The sequence below is a fragment of the Oncorhynchus nerka genome, linkage group LG2 (assembly GCF_034236695.1).
Source record: "Oncorhynchus nerka isolate Pitt River linkage group LG2, Oner_Uvic_2.0, whole genome shotgun sequence".
Classification (NCBI taxonomy): Eukaryota; Metazoa; Chordata; class Actinopteri; order Salmoniformes; family Salmonidae; genus Oncorhynchus; species Oncorhynchus nerka.
Genome location: NC_088397.1, coordinates 4,750,017 through 4,768,148, shown reverse-complemented (window position 1 = coordinate 4,768,148; position 18,132 = coordinate 4,750,017). Strand labels below are relative to the sequence as shown.

At 47.0% G+C, this 18,132-nt stretch overlaps 1 protein-coding gene across 4 annotated transcripts in view; it reads left to right on the top strand.

Annotated features, from left to right (window-relative positions):
- The window catches only part of arl13b (ADP-ribosylation factor-like 13b), a 39,941-nt gene extending 26,065 nt beyond the window's left edge, over window positions 1-13,876 (top strand). The window contains exons 7-10 of one of the 4 annotated variants that reach the window (XM_065022129.1): window positions 2,575-2,692; window positions 5,610-5,871; window positions 9,291-9,359; window positions 13,650-13,876. In XM_065022129.1, coding sequence (XP_064878201.1) covers window positions 2,575-2,692; window positions 5,610-5,871; window positions 9,291-9,359; window positions 13,650-13,663 — 463 coding nt within the window. In that variant the 3' untranslated portion in view covers window positions 13,664-13,876. Of the gene's footprint in view, window positions 1-2,574; window positions 2,693-5,609; window positions 5,872-9,290; window positions 9,360-13,396 lie in introns of all 4 variants that reach the window. The other 3 variants (XM_065022126.1, XM_065022138.1, XM_065022134.1) reach the window with 3 other exon arrangements.
- Window positions 13,877-18,132: the final 4,256 nt, after the last annotated feature.

The window sequence follows — 18,132 nt, the reverse complement described above, 5'->3', positions numbered from 1 at the left end:
GTTAGGAGAGATATCACACCTTAGTGAAGGGAACATTAACCAGCTGGTTAGGAGAGATATCACACCTTAGTGACATTAACCAGCTGGTTAGGAGAGATATCACACCTTAGTGAAGGGAACATTAACCAGCTGGTTAGGAGAGATATCACACCTTAGTGAAGCTGGTTAACATTTAACCAGCTGGTTAGGAGAGATATCACACCTTAGTGAAGGGAACATTAACCAGCTGGTTAGGAGAGATATCACACCTTAGTGACATTAACCAGCTGGTTAGGAGAGATATCACACCTTAGTGAAGGGAACATTAACCAGCTGGTTAGGAGAGATATCACACCTTAGTGAAGGGAACATTAACCAGCTGGTTAGGAGAGATATCACACCTTAGTGACATTAACCAGCTGGTTAGGAGAGATATCACACCTTAGTGAAGGGAACATTAACCAGCTGGTTAGGAGAGATATCACACCTTAGTGACATTAACCAGCTGGTTAGGAGAGATATCACACCTTAGTGACATTAACCAGCTGGTTAGGAGAGATATCACACCTTAGTGACATTAACCAGCTGGTTAGGAGAGATATCACACCTTAGTGAAGGGAACATTAACCAGCTGGTTAGGAGAGATATCACACCTTAGTGAAGGGAACATTAACCAGCTGGTTAGGAGAGATATCACACCTTAGTGAAGGGAACATTAACCAGCTGGTTAGGAGAGATATCACACCTTGAAGGAACATTAACCAGCTGGTTAGGAGAGATATCACACCTTAGTGAAGGGAACATTAACCAGCTGGTTAGGAGAGATATCACACCTTAGTGACATTAACCAGCTGGTTAGGAGAGATATCACACCTTAGTGAAGGGAACATTAACCAGCTGGTTAGGAGAGATATCACACCTTAGTGACATTAACCAGCTGGTTAGGAGAGATATCATGCCTTAGTGACATTAACCAGCTGGTTAGGAGAGATATCACACCTGGTTAGTGAGGGAACATTAACCAGCTGGTTAGGAGAGATATCACACCTTAGTGAAGGGAACATTAACCAGCTGGTTAGGAGAGATATCACACCTTAGTGACATTAACCAGCTGGTTAGGAGAGATATCACACCTTAGTGACATTAACCAGCTGGTTAGGAGAGATATCACACCTTAGTGAAGGGAACATTAACCAGCTGGTTAGGAGAGATATCACACCTTAGTGAAGGGAACATTAACCAGCTGGTTAGGAGAGATATCACACCTTAGTGACATTAACCATGGTTAGAGAGAATCCACCTTAGTGAAGGGAACATTAACCAGCTGGAGAGATATCACACCCTTAGTGAAGGGAACATTAACCAGCTGGTTAGGAGAGATATCAACACCTTAGTGAAGGGACATTAACCAGCTGGTTAGGAGAGATATCACACCTTAGTGAAGGGAACATTAACCAGCTGGTTAGGAGAGATATCACACCTTAGTGAAGGGAACATTAACCAGCTGGTTAGGAGAGATATCACACCTTAGTGAAGGGAACATTAACCAGCTGGTTAGAGAGATATCACCTTAGTGAAGGGAACATTAACCAGCTGGTTAGGAGAGATATCACACCTTAGTGAAGGGAACATTAACCAGCTGGTTAGGAGAGATATCACACCTTAGTGAAGGGAACATTAACCAGCTGGTTAGGAGAGATATCACACCTTAGTGAAGGGAACATTAACCAGCTGGTTAGGAGAGATATCACACCTTAGTGAAGGGAACATTAACCAGCTGGTTAGGAGAGATATCACACCTTAGTGAAGGGATATCACAACATTAACCAGCTGGTTAGGAGAGATATCACACCTTAGTGAAGGGAACATTAACCAGCTGGTTAGGAGAGATATCACACCTTAGTGACATTAACCAACCAGCTGGTTAGGAGAGATATCACACCTTAGTGAAGGGAACATTAACCAGCTGGTTAGTGAGAGATTAACCAGCATACCTTAGTGAAGGGAACATTAACCAGCTGGTTAGGAGAGATATCACACCTTAGTGACATTAACCAGCTGGTTAGGAGAGATATCACACCTTAGTGAACATTAACCAGCTGGTTAGAGAGATATCACACCTTAGTGAAGGGAACATTAACCAGCTGGTTAGAGAGATATCACACCTTAGTGACATTAACCAGCTGGTTAGGAGAGATATCACACCTTAGTGACATTAACCAGCTGGTTAGGGAGATATCACACCTTAGTGAAGGGAACATTAACCAGCTGGTTAGAAGATATCAGCTGGTTAGCTGGTTAGATATCACACCTTAGTGAAGGGAACATTAACCAGCTGGTTAGGAGAGATATCACACCTTAGTGAAGGGAACATTAACCAGCTGGTTAGGAGAGATATCACACCTTAGTGAAGGGAACATTAACCAGCTGGTTAGGAGAGATATCACACCTTAGTGAAGGGAACATTAACCAGCTGGTTAGGAGAGATATCACACCTTAGTGACAGTTGGAGTCGTTGTAAATAAGAATGAGTTATTAACTGACATGTTAACATTTTAGGTAAATAAAAAAGTCCTTTTGTTCCCCTGATCCCAGAGACCGTCAGGAGAAAGAGGAGGCGGAGAGGGAGGGTCGGACACTGCATGAGGAGGAGGAGACCGACGACGCCGCCGTACACAGCCCCTTCCAGCCAATCGGCAACGTCATCAATGAGGTGTGGAATACACTGGGCCAATCAGCATCAACTTTGTTGATTTGCTTGAAATGGCACTCTATTCCCTATGTAGTGCACTGGTTTTGACCAGAGCCCTATGTGTTCGTTGTAGTGTCCCCTTTAGGGAATAGGGTGCCATTTGAGCCGCAGGGTCAATGGGTTGTGGGTCCAGCTGTGTTAATGCCATGGGGGTTCCAGCTATATTAATGCCATGGGGGGGGGGTCCAGCTATATTAATGCCATGGGGGTCCATCTGTATTAATACCAGGGGGTTCCATCTGTATTAATACCATGAGGGGTTCCAGCTGTGTTAATGCCATGGGGAGGTTCCAGCTGTGTTAATGCCATCGGGGGTTCCAGCTGTGTTAATGCCATCGGGGTTCCAGCTGTGTTAATGCCATCGGGGTTCCAGCTGTATTAATGCCATGGGGTTCCAGCTGTCCAGGGGTTCCAGCTAATGCCATGGGGGGTTCCAGCTGTATTAATGCCATGGGGGAGGGTTCCAGCTGTATTAATGCCATGGGGTTCCAGCTGTATTAATGCCATGGGGGTTCCAGTATTAATGCTGTATTAATGCCATGGGGGTTCCAGCTGTATTAATGCCATGGGGGTTCCAGCTGTATTAATGCCATGGGGGGGTTCCAGCTGTATTAATGCCATGGGGGGGGTTCCAGCTGTATTAATGCCATGGGGTTTTCCAGCTGTATTAATGCCATGGGGGTTCCAGCTGTATTAATGCCATGGGGGTTCCAGCTGTATTAATGCCATGCCATGGGGGGTTCCAGCTGTATAAATGCCATGGGGGTTCCAGCTGTTAATGCCATGGGGGTTCCAGCTGTATTAATGCCATGGGGAGGTTCCAGCTGTATTAATGCCATGGGGGTTCCAGCTGTATTAATGCCATGGGGGTTCCATCTGTATTAATGCCAGGGGGTCCAGCTGTATTAATGCCATGGTTCCAGCTGTATTAATGCCATGGGGGTTCAGCTGTATTAATGCTATGGGTGGGTTCCAGCTGTATTAATGCCATGGGGAGGTTCCAGCTGTATTAAGCTGTATTAATGCCATGGGGGTTCCAGCTGTATTAATGCCATGGGGTGGTTCCAGCTGTATTAATGCCATGGGTGGTTCCAGCTGTATTAATGCCATGGGTGGGTTCCAGCTGCATTAATGCCATGGGTGGGTTCCATCTGTATTAATGCCATGGGGGGTTCAGCTGTATTAATGCCATGGGAAGGTTCCATCTGTATTAATGCCATGGGGGTTCCAGCTGTATTAATGCCATGGGGGTTCCATCTGTATTAATGCCATGGGGAGGTTCCAGCTGTATTAATGCCATGGGGGTTCCATCTGTATTAATGCCATGGGGGGTTCCAGCTGTATTAATGCCATGGGGGGTTCCAGCTGTATTAATGCCATGGGGGGTTCCAGCTGTATTAATGCCATGGGTTTCAGCTGTTCCATCTGTATTAATGCCATGGGGGTTCAGCTGTATTAATGCCATGGGAAGGTTCCATCTGTATTAATGCCATGGGGGGTTCCAGCTGTATTAATGCCATGGGGGTTCCATCTGTATTAATGCCATGGGGGGTCCAGCTGTGTTAATGCCATGTGGGGGGGGTTCCAGCTGTATTAATGCCATGGGGGGTTCCATCTGTATTAATGCCATGGGGGGTTCCAGCTGTATTAATGCCATGGGGGGTTCCAGCTGTATTAATGCCATGGGGTTTCCAGCTGTATTAATGCCATGGGGAGGTTCCATCTGTATTAATGCCATGGGGGGTTCCAGCTGTATTAATGCCATGGGTTCCAGGTTCCATCTGTATTAATGCCATGGGGTTTCCATCTGTATTAATGCCATGGGGGTTCATGTGTTAATGCCAACTGTATTAATGCCATGGGGGTTCAGCTGTGTTAATGCCAGCTGGGGGGGTTCCATCTGTATTAATGCCATGGGGGAGGTTCCAGCTGTATTAATGCCATGCGGGGTTCCAGCTGTATTAATGCCATGGGGAGGTTCCATCTGTATTAATGCCATGGGGGTTCCAGCTGTGTTAATGCCATGGGGGGGGGGATTCCAGCTGTATTAATGCCATGGGGGGGTTCCAGCTGTATTAATGCCATGGGGGTTCCAGCTGTGTTAATGCCATGGGGGGTTCCAGCTGTATTAATGCCATGGGGGGTTCCAGCTGTATTAATGCCATGGGGGGTCCAGCTGTGTTAATGCCATGGGGGTTCCAGCTGTGTTAATGCCATGGGGGTCCAGCTGTCCAGCTGTATTAATGCCATGGGGGTCCAGCTGTATTAATGCCATGGGGGTCCAGCTGTATTAATGCCATGGGGGTCCAGCTGTATTAATGCCATGGGGGGGTCCAGCTGTATTAATGCCATGGGGGGGGATCCAGCTGTGTTAATGCCATGGGGGTTCCAGCTGTGTTAATGCCATGGGGGTTCCAGCTGTATTAATGCCATGGGGGTTCCAGCTGTATTAATGCCATGGGGGTTCAGCTGTATTAATGCCATGGGGGTTCCAGCTGTATTAATGCCATGGGGGTTCCAGCTGTATTAATGCCATGGGGGTTCCAGCTGTATTAATGCCATGGGGGGTTCCAGCTGTATTAATGCCATCGGGGGTTCCAGCTGTATTAATGCCATGGGGGTTCCAGCTGTGTTAATGCCATGGGGGTTCCAGCTGTATTAATGCCATGGGGGTTCCAGCTGTATTAATGCCATGGGGGTTCAGCTGTATTAGTGCCATTGGCCATTGGGGTTCCAGCTGTATTAATGCCATGGGGGGTTCCAGCTGTATTAATGCCATGGGGGGGTTCCAGCTGTATTAATGCCATCGGGGGGGTTCCAGCTGTGTTAATGCCATCGGGTGGTTCCAGCTGTGTTAATGCGTGTTCCATCCATGCAGAATGAAGACAAGCTGAAGAAGAGACCGACAGGAGGGCAGGTGGGTGGTGCCAACGATGCTAGAGAAGGAGGGCAGGAAGAGGAAGAGGAGGAGGAGGAGGAAGAGGACAGCGAGAGACAGACTCCAGAGAGCGGTGCAGCCTCAGTGGAGCGGACGAAGAAGAAGACGAGTAAACTGAGACTGAAGAGGAAACACAGAGTGGATCCTCTGAGGACGGAGGAGACAGCAGCCCCCGAGAGCCCCACACCTCCACCACTACCTGGTGAGAGACACACCCCCACCACTACCTGGTGAGAGACACACACCTCCACCACTACCTGGTGAGAGACACACCTCCACCACTACCTGGTGAGATCATGGGGTTCACACCTCCACCACTACCTGGTGAGAGACACACATCCACCACTACCTGGTGAGATCCACACACCTCCACCACTACCTGGTGAGATCCACACACCTCCACCACTACCTGGTGAGAGACACACCTCCACCACTACCTGGTGAGAGACACACCTCCACCACTACCTGGTGAGAGACACACCTCCACCACTACCTGGTGAGAGACACACCTCCACCACTACCTGGTGAGAGACACACCTCCACCACTACCTGGTGAGAGACACACCTCCACCACTACCTGGTGAGAGACACACCTCCACCACTACCTGGTGAGAGAGACACACCTCCACCACTACCTGGTGAGAGAGACACACATCCACCACTACCTGGTGAGAGCCCCACACCTCCACCACTACCTGGTGAGAGACACACCCCCACCACTACCTGGTGAGAGACACACCTCCACCACTACCTGGTGAGAGACACACCTCCACCACTACCTGGTGAGATCCACACACCTCCACCACTACCTGGTGAGAGACACACCTCCACCACTACCTGGTGAGAGACACACACCTCCACCACTACCTGGTGAGAGACACACCTCCACCACTACCTGGTGAGAGACACACCTCCACCACTACCTGGTGAGAGACACACCTCCACCACTACCTGGTGAGAGACACCTCCACCACTACCTGGTGAGAGACACACCTCCACCACTACCTGGTGAGAGACACACCTCCACCACTACCTGGTGAGAGACACACCTCCACCACTACCTGGTGAGAGACACACCTCCACCACTACCTGGTGAGAGACACACCTCCACCACTACCTGGTGAGAGACACACCTCCACCACTACCTGGTGAGAGACACACCTCCACCACTACCTGGTGAGAGACACACCTCCACCACTACCTGGTGAGAGACACACCTCCACCACTACCTGGTGAGATCCACACACCTCCACCACTACCTGGTGAGATCCACACACCTCCACCACTACCTGGTGAGATCCACACCTCCACCACTACCTGGTGAGATCCACACCTCCACCACTACCTGGTGAGATCACACCTCCACCACTACCTGGTGAGAGAGACACTAATAACCACTACCTGGTGAGAGAGACACACCTCCACCACTACCTGGTGAGAGACACACCTCCACCACTACCTGGTGAGAGACACCTCCACCACTACCTGGTGAGAGACACCTCCACCACTACCTGGTGAGAGACACACCTCCACCACTTCCTGGTGAGATCCACACACCTCCACCACTACCTGGTGAGATCCACACACCTCCACCACTACCTGGTGAGAGACACACCTCCACCACTACCTGGTGAGAGACACACCTCCACCACTACCTGGTGAGAGATGGGCACCTCCACCACTACCTGGTGAGATCCACACACCTCCACCACTACCTGGTGAGAGATGACACCTCCACCACTACCTGGTGAGAGACACACCTCCACCACTAGTGGGATGGGACACCCTCCACCACTACCTGGTGAGAGTTTTAGTGGGATGACCACTACCTGGTGAGATCCACACCTCCACCACTACCTGGTGAGAGTTTCCACCACTACCTGGGATGGACACACCAATACCACTACCTGGTTGTTGAGACATGGGCTCCACCACTACCTGTATTTAGACACACCTCCACCACTTTTTTACCTGGTGAGAGACACACTCCACCACTATTTGGTTGTTTTAGAGGGCTTCACCTCCACCACTACCTGGTGAGAGACACACCTCCACCACTACCTTGGTGAGGGCTTCCACACCTAATGTACTTACCTGTTTTAGTGGGAGACACACTCCACCACTAATGTATTTAGTTGTTGTTACCTGGTGATGGATGGGCCTCCACCACTACCTGGTATTTAGTTGTTGTTTTAGTGGGATGGGCCACCACTACCTGGTTCAGTTGTTGTTGTTTTAGTGGGAGGGGCACCTCCACCACTAATAGAGACACACCTCCACCAGTGGAGGGCCTACCACTACCTGGTGAGAGAGGGGCTTCCTCCACCACTACCTGGTGAGAGACACACCTCCACCACTTGTTGTTGTAGTGGGACACACTTCCACCACTTAGTTGTTGTTGTTGTGAGAGGATGGGCTTCTCCACCACTAATAATGTATTTACCTGTTGAGAGTTTCCACCACTACCTGGATGAGGCTTCTACTAATAATGTATTTAGTTGTTGTTAGTTTTAGGATGGGCTTCTACTAATAATGTATTTAGTTGTTGTTGTTTTAGTGGGATGGGCTTCTACTAATAATGTATTTAGTTGTTGTTTTAGTGGGATGGGCTTCTACTAATAATGTATTTAGTTGTTGTTTTAGTGGGATGGGATGGGTTGTTGTTGTAGTGGGATGGGCTTCTACTAATAATGTATTTAGTTGTTAATTGTAGTGGGATGGGCTTCTACTAATAATGTATTTAGTTGTTGTTAGTGGGATGGGCTTCTTCTACTAATAATGTATTTAGTTGTTTTAGTGGGATGGGCTTCTACTAATAATGTATTTAGTTGTTTTAGTTGGATGGGCTTCTACTAATAATGTATTTAGTTGTTTTTAGTGGGATGGGCTTCTACTAATAATGTATTTAGTTGTTGTTTTAGTGGGATGGGCTTCTACTAATAATGTATTTAGTTGTTTTAGTGGGATGGGCTTCTACTAATAATGTATTTAGTTGTTTTAGTGGGATGGGCTTCTACTAATAATGTATTTAGTTGTTGTTTTAGTGGGATGGGCTTCTACTAATAATGTATTTAGTTGTTTTTTAGTGATGGGCTTCTACTAATAATGTATTTAGTTGTTTTAGTGGGATGGGCTTCTACTAATAATGTATTTAGTTGTTGTTTTAGTGGGATGGGCTTCTACTAATAATGTATTTAGTTGTTTTAGTGGGAGGGGCTTCTACTAATAATGTATTTAGTTGTTGTTTTAGTGGGATGGGCTTCTACTAATAATGTATTTAGTTGTTTTTTAGTGGGATGGGCTTCTACTAATAATGTATTTAGTTGTTTTTTAGTGGGATGGGCTTCTACTAATAATGTATTTAGTTGTTGTTTTAGTGGGATGGGGCTTCTACTAATAATGTATTTAGTTGTTTTTTAGTGGGATGGGCTTCTACTAATAATGTATTTAGTTGTTGTTTTAGTGGGATGGGCTTCTACTAATAATGTATTTAGTTGTTGTAGTGGGATGGGCTTCTACTAATAATGTATTTGTTGTTTTAGTTGGATGGGCTTCTACTAATAATGTATTTAGTTGTTGTAGTGGGATGGGCTTCTACTAATAATGTATTTGTTGTTTTAGTTGGATGGGCTACTCCCAAAATGTCTAGGCTTCCCAAGCTGGAGCCTCTTGGCGATAGGAGTCGATCCGGTAATGATGTTTAAAGTGACTGTCTAGACCTGTCATCTGACTAACTAACTAACCACTAACTAACCACTAACTAACCACTAACTAACCATCTGTCTGTTCCTCATCTAGCAGCCTGTTCATGTCATCTGACTGTCTCCACCACCACTCCACTGCTGTATGTTAACCACTAACTAACCACTAACTAACCACTAACTAACCATCTGTCTGTTTCTCATCTAGCAGCCTGTTCATGTCATCTGACTATCTCCACCACCACTCCACTGCTGTATGTTAACCACTAACTAACCACTAACTAACCACTAACTAACCATCTGTCTGTTCCTCATCTAGCAGCCTGTTCATGTCATCTGACTGTCTCCACCACCACTCCACTGCTGTATGTTAACCACTAACTAACTACTAACTAACCACTAACTAACTACTAACTAACCATCTGTCTGTTCCTCATCTAGCAGCCTGTTCATGTCATCTGACTATCTCCACCACCACTCCACTGCTGTATGTTAACCACTAACTAACCACTAACTAACTACTAACTAACCATCTGTCTGTTCCTCATCTAGCAGCCTGTTCATGGCATGCTGTTGTTTCTTCTCTTTCACTAACAGCTGATGACGGCTCTTATTCCATGTTAAACACTGACCCCATTTCCTCTCTGTCTATAGAGCATGTTAAACACTGACCCCATTTCCTCTCTGTCTATAGAGCATGTTAAACACTGACCCCATTTCCTCTCTGTCTATAGAGCATGTTAAACACTGACCCCATTTCCTCTCTGTCTACAGAGCATGTTAAACACTGACCCCGTTTCCTCTCTGTCTATAGAGCATGTTAAACACTGACCCCATTTCCTCTCTGTCTATAGAGCATCTGACCCCATTTCCTCTCTGTCTATAGAGCATGTTAAACACTGACCCCATTTCCTCTCTGTCTATAGAGCATGTTAAACACTGACCCCATTTCCCCTCTGTCTATAGAGCATGTTAAACACTGACCCCATTTCCTCTCTGTCTATAGAGCATGTTAAACACTGACCCCATTTCCTCTCTGTCTACACAGCATGTTAAATACTGACCCCATTTCCTCTCTGTCTATAGAGCATGTTAAACACTGACCCCATTTCCTCTCTGTCTACAGAGCATGTTAGCATGTTAATCACTGACCCCATTTCCTCTCTTTGTCTACAGAGCATGTTAAACACTGACCCCATTTCCTCTCTTTGTCTACAGAGCATGTTAAACACTGACCCCATTTCCCCTCTCTGTCTACAGAGCATGTTAAACACTGACCCCATTTCCTCTCTTTGTCTACAGAGCATGTTAAACACTGACCCCATTTCCTCTCTCTGTCTACAGAGCATGTTAAACACTGACTCCATTTCCCCTCTCTGTCTACAGAGCATGTTAAACACTGACCCCATTTCCTCTCTGTCTACAGAGCATGTTAAACACTGACCCCATTTCCTCTCTTTGTCTACAGAGCATGTTAAACACTGACCCCATTTCCTCTCTCTGTCTACAGAGCATGTTAAACACTGACCCCATTTCCCCTCTGTCTACAGAGCATGTTAAACACTGACCCCATTTCCTCTCTGTCTACAGAGCATGTTAAACACTGACCCCATTTCCTCTCTCTGTCTACAGAGCATGTTAAACACTGACCCCATTTCCTCTCTCTGTCTACAGAGCATGTTAAACACTGACCCCATTTCCTCTCTTTGTCTACAGAGCATGTTAAACACTGACCCCATTTCCTCTCTGTCTACAGAGCATGTTAAACACTGACCCCATTTCCTCTCTCTGTCTACAGAGCATGTTAAACACTGACCCCATTTCCTCTCTGTCTACAGAGCATGTTAAACACTGACCCCATTTCCTCTCTGTCTACAGAGCATGTTAAACACTGACCCCATTTCCTCTCTGTCTATAGAGCATGTTAAACACTGACCCCATTTCCTCTCTGTCTACACAGCATGTTAAATACTGACCCCATTTCCTCTCTGTCTATAGAGCATGTTAAACACTGACCCCATTTCCTCTCTGTCTACAGAGCATGTTAGCATGTTAATCACTGACCCCATTTCCTCTCTTTGTCTACAGAGCATGTTAAACACTGACCCCATTTCCTCTCTGTCTACAGAGCATGTTAAACACTGACCCCATTTCCTCTCTGTCTACAGAGCATGTTAAACACTGACCCCATTTCCTCTCTTTGTCTACAGAGCATGTTAAACACTGACCCCATTTCCTCTCTCTGTCTACAGAGCATGTTAAACACTGACCCCATTTCCTCTCTGTCTACAGAGCATGTTAAACACTGACCCCATTTCCTCTCTGTCTACAGAGCATGTTAAACACTGACCCCATTTCCTCTCTGTCTACAGAGCATGTTAAACACTGACCCCATTTCCTCTCTGTCTACAGAGCATGTTAAACACTGACCCCATTTCCTCTCTGTCTACAGAGCATGTTAAACACTGACCCCATTTCCTCTCTGTCTACAGAGCATGTTAAACACTGACCCCATTTCCTCTCTGTCTATAGAGCATGTTAAACACTGACCCCATTTCCTCTCTGTCTACAGAGCATGTTAAACACTGACTCCATTTCCTCTCTGTCTACAGAGCATGTTAAACACTGACCCCATTTCCTCTCTGTCTACAGAGCATGTTAAACACTGACCCCATTTCCTCTCTGTCTACAGAGCATGTTAAACACTGACTGTCCATTTCCTCTCTGTCTATAGAGCATGTTAAACACTGACTCCATTTCCTCTCTGTCTACACAGCATGTTAAATACTGACCCCATTTCCTCTCTGTCTATAGAGCATGTTAAACACTGACCCCATTTCCTCTCTGTCTACAGAGCATGTTAGCATGTTAATCACTGACCCCATTTCCTCTCTGTCTATAGAGCATGTTAAACACTGACCCCATTTCCTCTCTGTCTACAGAGCATGTTAAACACTGACTCCATTTCCTCTCTGTGTCTACAGAGCATGTTAAACAACACTAACATTATATATATTGTATATAGTTAGTTATAGTTATAGTTATATTGACTCCATCTCCTCTGAAAACATATTGTAATTGTCTTCTTTGTCTGATGGAAGTTGGATTAAATCTCTCTGTTGATCCTACGAACATCCTACATGCCTCCTGTATCTCTGTTGATCCTACGAACATCCTACATGCCTCCTGTATCTCTGTTGATGCTATGAACATCCTACATGCCTCCTGTATCTCTGTTGATCCTGTTGATGAACATCCTACATGCCATCCTGTATCTCTGTTGATCCTGTTGATCCTATGAACATCCTACATGCCTCCTGTATCTCTGTTGATCCTATGAACATCCTACATGCCTCCTGTCTCTCTGTTGATCCTATGAACATCCTACATGCCTCCTGTATCTCTGTTGATCCTATGAACATCCTACATGCCTCCTGTATCTCTGTTGATCCTATGAACATCCTACATGCCTCCTGTATCTCTGTTGATCCTACGAACATCCTACATGCCTCCTGTATCTCTGTTGATCCTACGAACATCCTACATGCCTCCTGTATCTCTGTTGATCCTACGAACATCCTACATGCCTCCTGTATCTCTGTTGAACATCCTACATGCCTCCTGTATCTCTGTTGATCCTCCTACATGCCTCCTGTATCTCTGTTGATCCTACGTCCTACATGTCTGTTACTCTGGTGATCAGGTCATCTTCCTGTCTATGGGCTGTTTATAGTTAGTTATACATAGTTATAGTTATGATCCTATGTTACATCCTACATGTATAGTTATAGTTATATAGTTAGTTATAGTATAGTTATAGTTATATTAGTTGTTATGTTATATAGTTATGCCTATAGTTAGTTATAGTTATATGCCTTACAGCTATAAGTATATAGCCTTAGTCTCTATGTTATATAGAACTAATTTAAGTTACAGCTGCTATAACAGCCTCCTCCTCTTTTGATCCTGTCCCTCCTGCCTCCTCTCTCTTCCTCCATTCTTCCTCCTCCTCTCTCTCTTTTTCAGAGTTCTTCGGCAAGCCCCTCCCTCCCGTGGCCAACCGTCAACAACAACCTAACAGCGACACTCATGATGTCATATCCTAGCCCCTCCCCTCCACCGGGCTCCTCCTTCCTTACCTGATTGGTTTATCCCATCCCCAAGCCCAACCTTCAATTCAAACAACATTATTTGTCCTCTTCAGGCATTTCTATTAGGCTTTGACCTGACACCTCACCACCAAAAAAAAAATGACAGTTTCTTTGGTTTCTTTTCAAAGTACGTGCTGTGTAGAGGTCTACAGACTCCACCACCAGCCGAGATGATGCTCCCAAGACCAAGGAGCCACCGCCACCGTCGGCCCACGAGCTCACAGGACTACGATGGTGGAGCGGACTGTCCAACCCTGGAGAGAGACTGGGTGGGCCCTGGAGAGAGAGGGAGGGTGACTGGGTGGGCCCTGGAGAGAGAGAGGGAGAGTGACTGGGTGGGCCCTGGAGAGAGAGATGGAGAATTTAGTGACTGCCTCCTCTTCCTCCTCCTCTCTCTTCCTCCATTGGGCCCTGGAGAGGGAGGGTGACTGGGTGGGCCCTGGAGAGAGAGGGAGGGTGACTGGGTGGGCCCTGGAGAGAGAGGGAGGGTGATTTCTGGGTGGGCCCTGGAGAAGGGAGGGTGACTGGGTGGGCCCTGGAGAGAGAGGGAGGTGACTGGGTGGGCCCTGGAGAGAGAGGGGGAGAGAGACTGGGTGGGCCCTGGAGAGAGAGGGAGGGTGACTGGGTGGGCCCTGGAGAGAGAGAGGGAGAGTGACTGGGTGGGCCCTGGAGAGAGAGAGGGAGAGTGACTGGGTGGGCCCTGGAGAGGGAGGGTGACTGGGTGGGCCCTGGAGAGGGGGAGGATGACTGGGTGGGCCCTGGAGAAAGAGAGGGAGGGTGACTGGGTGGGCCCTGGAGAGAGACGGAGGATGACTGGGTGGGCCCTGGAGAGAGACGGAGGATGACTGGGTGGGCCCTGGAGAGAGAGGGAGGGTGACTGGGTGGGCCCTGGAGAGAGAGGGAGGATGACTGGGTGGGCCCTGGAGAGAGGGAGGATGACTGGGTGGGCCCTGGAGAAAGAGAGGGAGGGTGACTGGGTGGGCCCTGGAGAGAGAGGGAGGGTGACTGGGTGGGCCCTGGAGAGAGAGGGAGGGTGACTGGGTGGGCCCTGGAGAGAGAGGGAGGGTGACTGGGTGGGCCCTGGAGAGAGAGGGAGGGTGACTGGGTGGGCCCTGGAGAGAGAGGGAGGGTGACTGGGTGGGCCCTGGAGAGAGAGGGAGGGTGACTGGGTGGGCCCTGGAGAGAGAGGAGGGAGGGTGACTGGGTGGGCCCTGGAGAGAGACGGAGGGTGACTGGGTGGGCCCTGGAGAGAGACGGAGGGTGACTGGGTGGGCCCTGGAGAAAGAGAGGGAGGGTGACTGGGTGGGCCCTGGAGAGAGAGGGAGGGTGACTGGGTGGGCCCTGGAGAGAGACGGAGGGTGACTGGGTGGGCCCTGGAGAGAGACGGAGGGTGACTGGGTGGGCCCCTTAGTTCCAATGAAGGGAAATCTTAACGCTACAGCACAATGACATTCTAGACGGTTCTGTGCTTCCAACTTTGTGGCAATAATTTGGGGAAGGCCCTTTCCTGTTTCAGCATGACAATGAATTGGAACGCCGACTGTGAACCAGGACTAATCGCCCACATCAGTGCCCGACCTCACTAATGATCTTGTGGCTGAATGGAAGCAAGTTCCCCTGCAGCAATGTTCCAACATCTAGTGGAAAGCCTTCCCAGAAGAGTGGAGGCTGTTATAGCAGCAATGTTCCAACATCTAGTGGAAAGCCTTCCCAGAAGAGTGGAGGCTGTTATAGCAGCAATGTTCCAACATCTATTGGAAAGCCTTCCCAGAAGAGTGGAGGCTGTTATAGCAGCAAAGGGGACCAATGTTTCCAACATCTAATGGACCAACTCCATATTAATGCCTTCCCAGAAGAGTGGAGGCTGTTATAGGGGGGGTCCAACTCCATATTAATGACTTCCCAGAAGAGTGGAGGCTGTTATAGCAGCAAAGGGGGGGTCCAACTCCATATTAATGACTTCCCTGAAGAGTGGAGGCTGTTATAGCAGAAAAGGGGGACCAACTCCATATTAATGACTTCCCAGAAGAGTGGAGGCTGTTATAGCAGCAGCAAAGGGGGGTCCAACTCCATATTAAAGCCCATGGTTTTGGAATGAGATGTTTGATGAGCAGGTGTCCACATACTTTTGGTCATGTAGTGTGTGTGTGTGTGTGTGTGTGTATATATACACAAACACACTGAGTATGCAGAACATTAAGAACACCTATTCTTTCTGTGACACAGACTGACCAGGTGATCCCTTATTGACGTCTCGTGTTAAATCCACTTCAATCAGTGTAGATGAAGAGGGGAGGAGACATGTAGATGAAGGGGAGGAGACATGTAGATGAAGAGGGGAGGAGACTTGTAGATGAAGAGGGGAGGAGACATGTAGATGAAGAGGGGAGGAGACATGTAGATGAAGAGGGGAGGAGACATGTAGATGAAGAGGGGAGGAGACATGAAGAGGGGAGGAGACATGTAGATGAAGATGGGAGGAGACATGTAGATGAAGAGGGGAGGAGACATGTAGATGAAGAGGGGAGGAGACAGGTTTAAAGAAGGATTTTCAAGCCTTGAGACAATTGGCGACATAGATTGCGAATGTTACAAGACAAGAAGATTTTAATTGTCTTTTTTTTACCAGGGGATGGTAGTAAGAGCCAGTTGCACCGGTTTGTGTCAAGAACTGCAAAGCTGCTGGTTTTTCATGCTAAACAGTTTTCCCGTGTGTATCAAGAATGGTCCACCATCCAAACGACATCCGGCTAATTATGACACAACCGTGAGAACAGCATTGGAGTCGACATTGGGGCCAGTGTCCCTGTGGAACCCTTTCCACACCTTGTGAAGTCCCCGACCAATCGAAGCTGTTCTGATCGGGAGGGGGAGGGGAAGGGGGAGGGTACAACTGGAACCCTTTCCACACCTTGTGAAGTCCCCGACCAATCGAAGCTGTTCTGATCGGGAGGGGGAGGAGGAAGGGGAAGGGGGGAGTACAACTCGAACCCTTTCCACACCTTGTGAAGTCCCCGACCAATCGAAGCTGTTCTGATCGGGAGGGGGAGGAGGAAGGGGAAGGGGGGAGAGTACAACTCAATATTACGGTGTTCCTAATGTTTAGTATACTCGGTGTGTGTGTGTATAACTTTGCATTGCAGTTATTTCGTTGGTCTCATCCTGTTTTTAGTCTGACTAAAACATCCTCAACCTGGAGGCTGAAACCATTTTATTGTTTAGGCCCTGTTTTATTTTCCCCCTGCTGATAATATCAGTATTATAGGGTGTACTGTCTGTGATAAAGACATCTTTCAATGCATCCTTAGTGCACTACATGATAAAGTAGTGCACTACATGGTAAAGTAGCGCACTACATGGTAAAGTAGCGCACTACATGACAAAGTAGTGCACTACATGACAAAGTAGTGCGCTACATGATAAAGTAGTGCGCTACATGACAAAGTAGTGCACTACATGACAAAGTAGTGCACTACATGATAAAGTAGTGCACTACACGATAAAGTAGTGCACTACATGATAAAGTAGTGCACTACATGATAAAGTAGTGCACTACATGATAAAGTAGTGCCCTACATGATAAATAGGTGCACTACATTTGGAAGTCAGACTTTATTCTCACATACTTGATTTTTTTAAAGACAGTCTGTTATAGTCACTACATACTGTACTCTACAGTCTGTTATAGTCACTACATGATAAAGTAGGTACATACTGCTACATACTACTATTTGGAAGTCAGACTTTATTCTCGACATACTTGATTTTTTTAAAGACAGTCTGTTATAGTCACTACATACTGTACTCTACAGTCTGTTATAGTCACTACATACTGTACTCTACAGTCTGTTATAGTCACTACATACTGTACTCTACAGTCTGTTATAGTCACTACATACTGTACTCTACAGTCTGTTATAGTCACTACATACTGTACTCTACAGTCTGTTATAGTCACTACATACTGTACTCTACAGTCTGTTATAGTCACTACATACTGTACTCTACAGTCTGTTATAGTCACTACATACTGTACTCTACAGTCTGTTATAGTCACTACATACTGTACTCTACAGTCTGTTATAGTCACTACATACTGTACTCTACAGTCTGTTATAGTCACTACATACTGTACTCTACAGTCTGTTATAGTCACTACATACTGTACTCTACAGTCTGTTATAGTCACTACATACTGTACTCTACAGTCTGTTATAGTCACTACATACTGTACTCTACAGTCTGTTATACTCACTACATACTGTACTCTACAGTCTGTTATAGTCACTACATACTGTACTCTACAGTCTGTTATAGTCACTACATACTGTACTCTACAGTCTGTTATAGTCACTACATACTGTACTCTACAGTCTGTTATAGTTATAGAGACTGACCCCGTTTCTACTCTGGTCCAGAGACTGACCCCGTTTCTACTCTGCATAGACTGACCCCGTTTCTACTCTGCATCGAGACTGACCCCGTTTCTACTCTGCATAGAGACTGACCCCGTTTCTACTCTGCATCAAGACTGACCCCGTTTCTACACTGCATAGAGACTGACCCCGTTTCTACTCTGGTCCAGAGATTGACCCCGTTTCTACTCTGCAT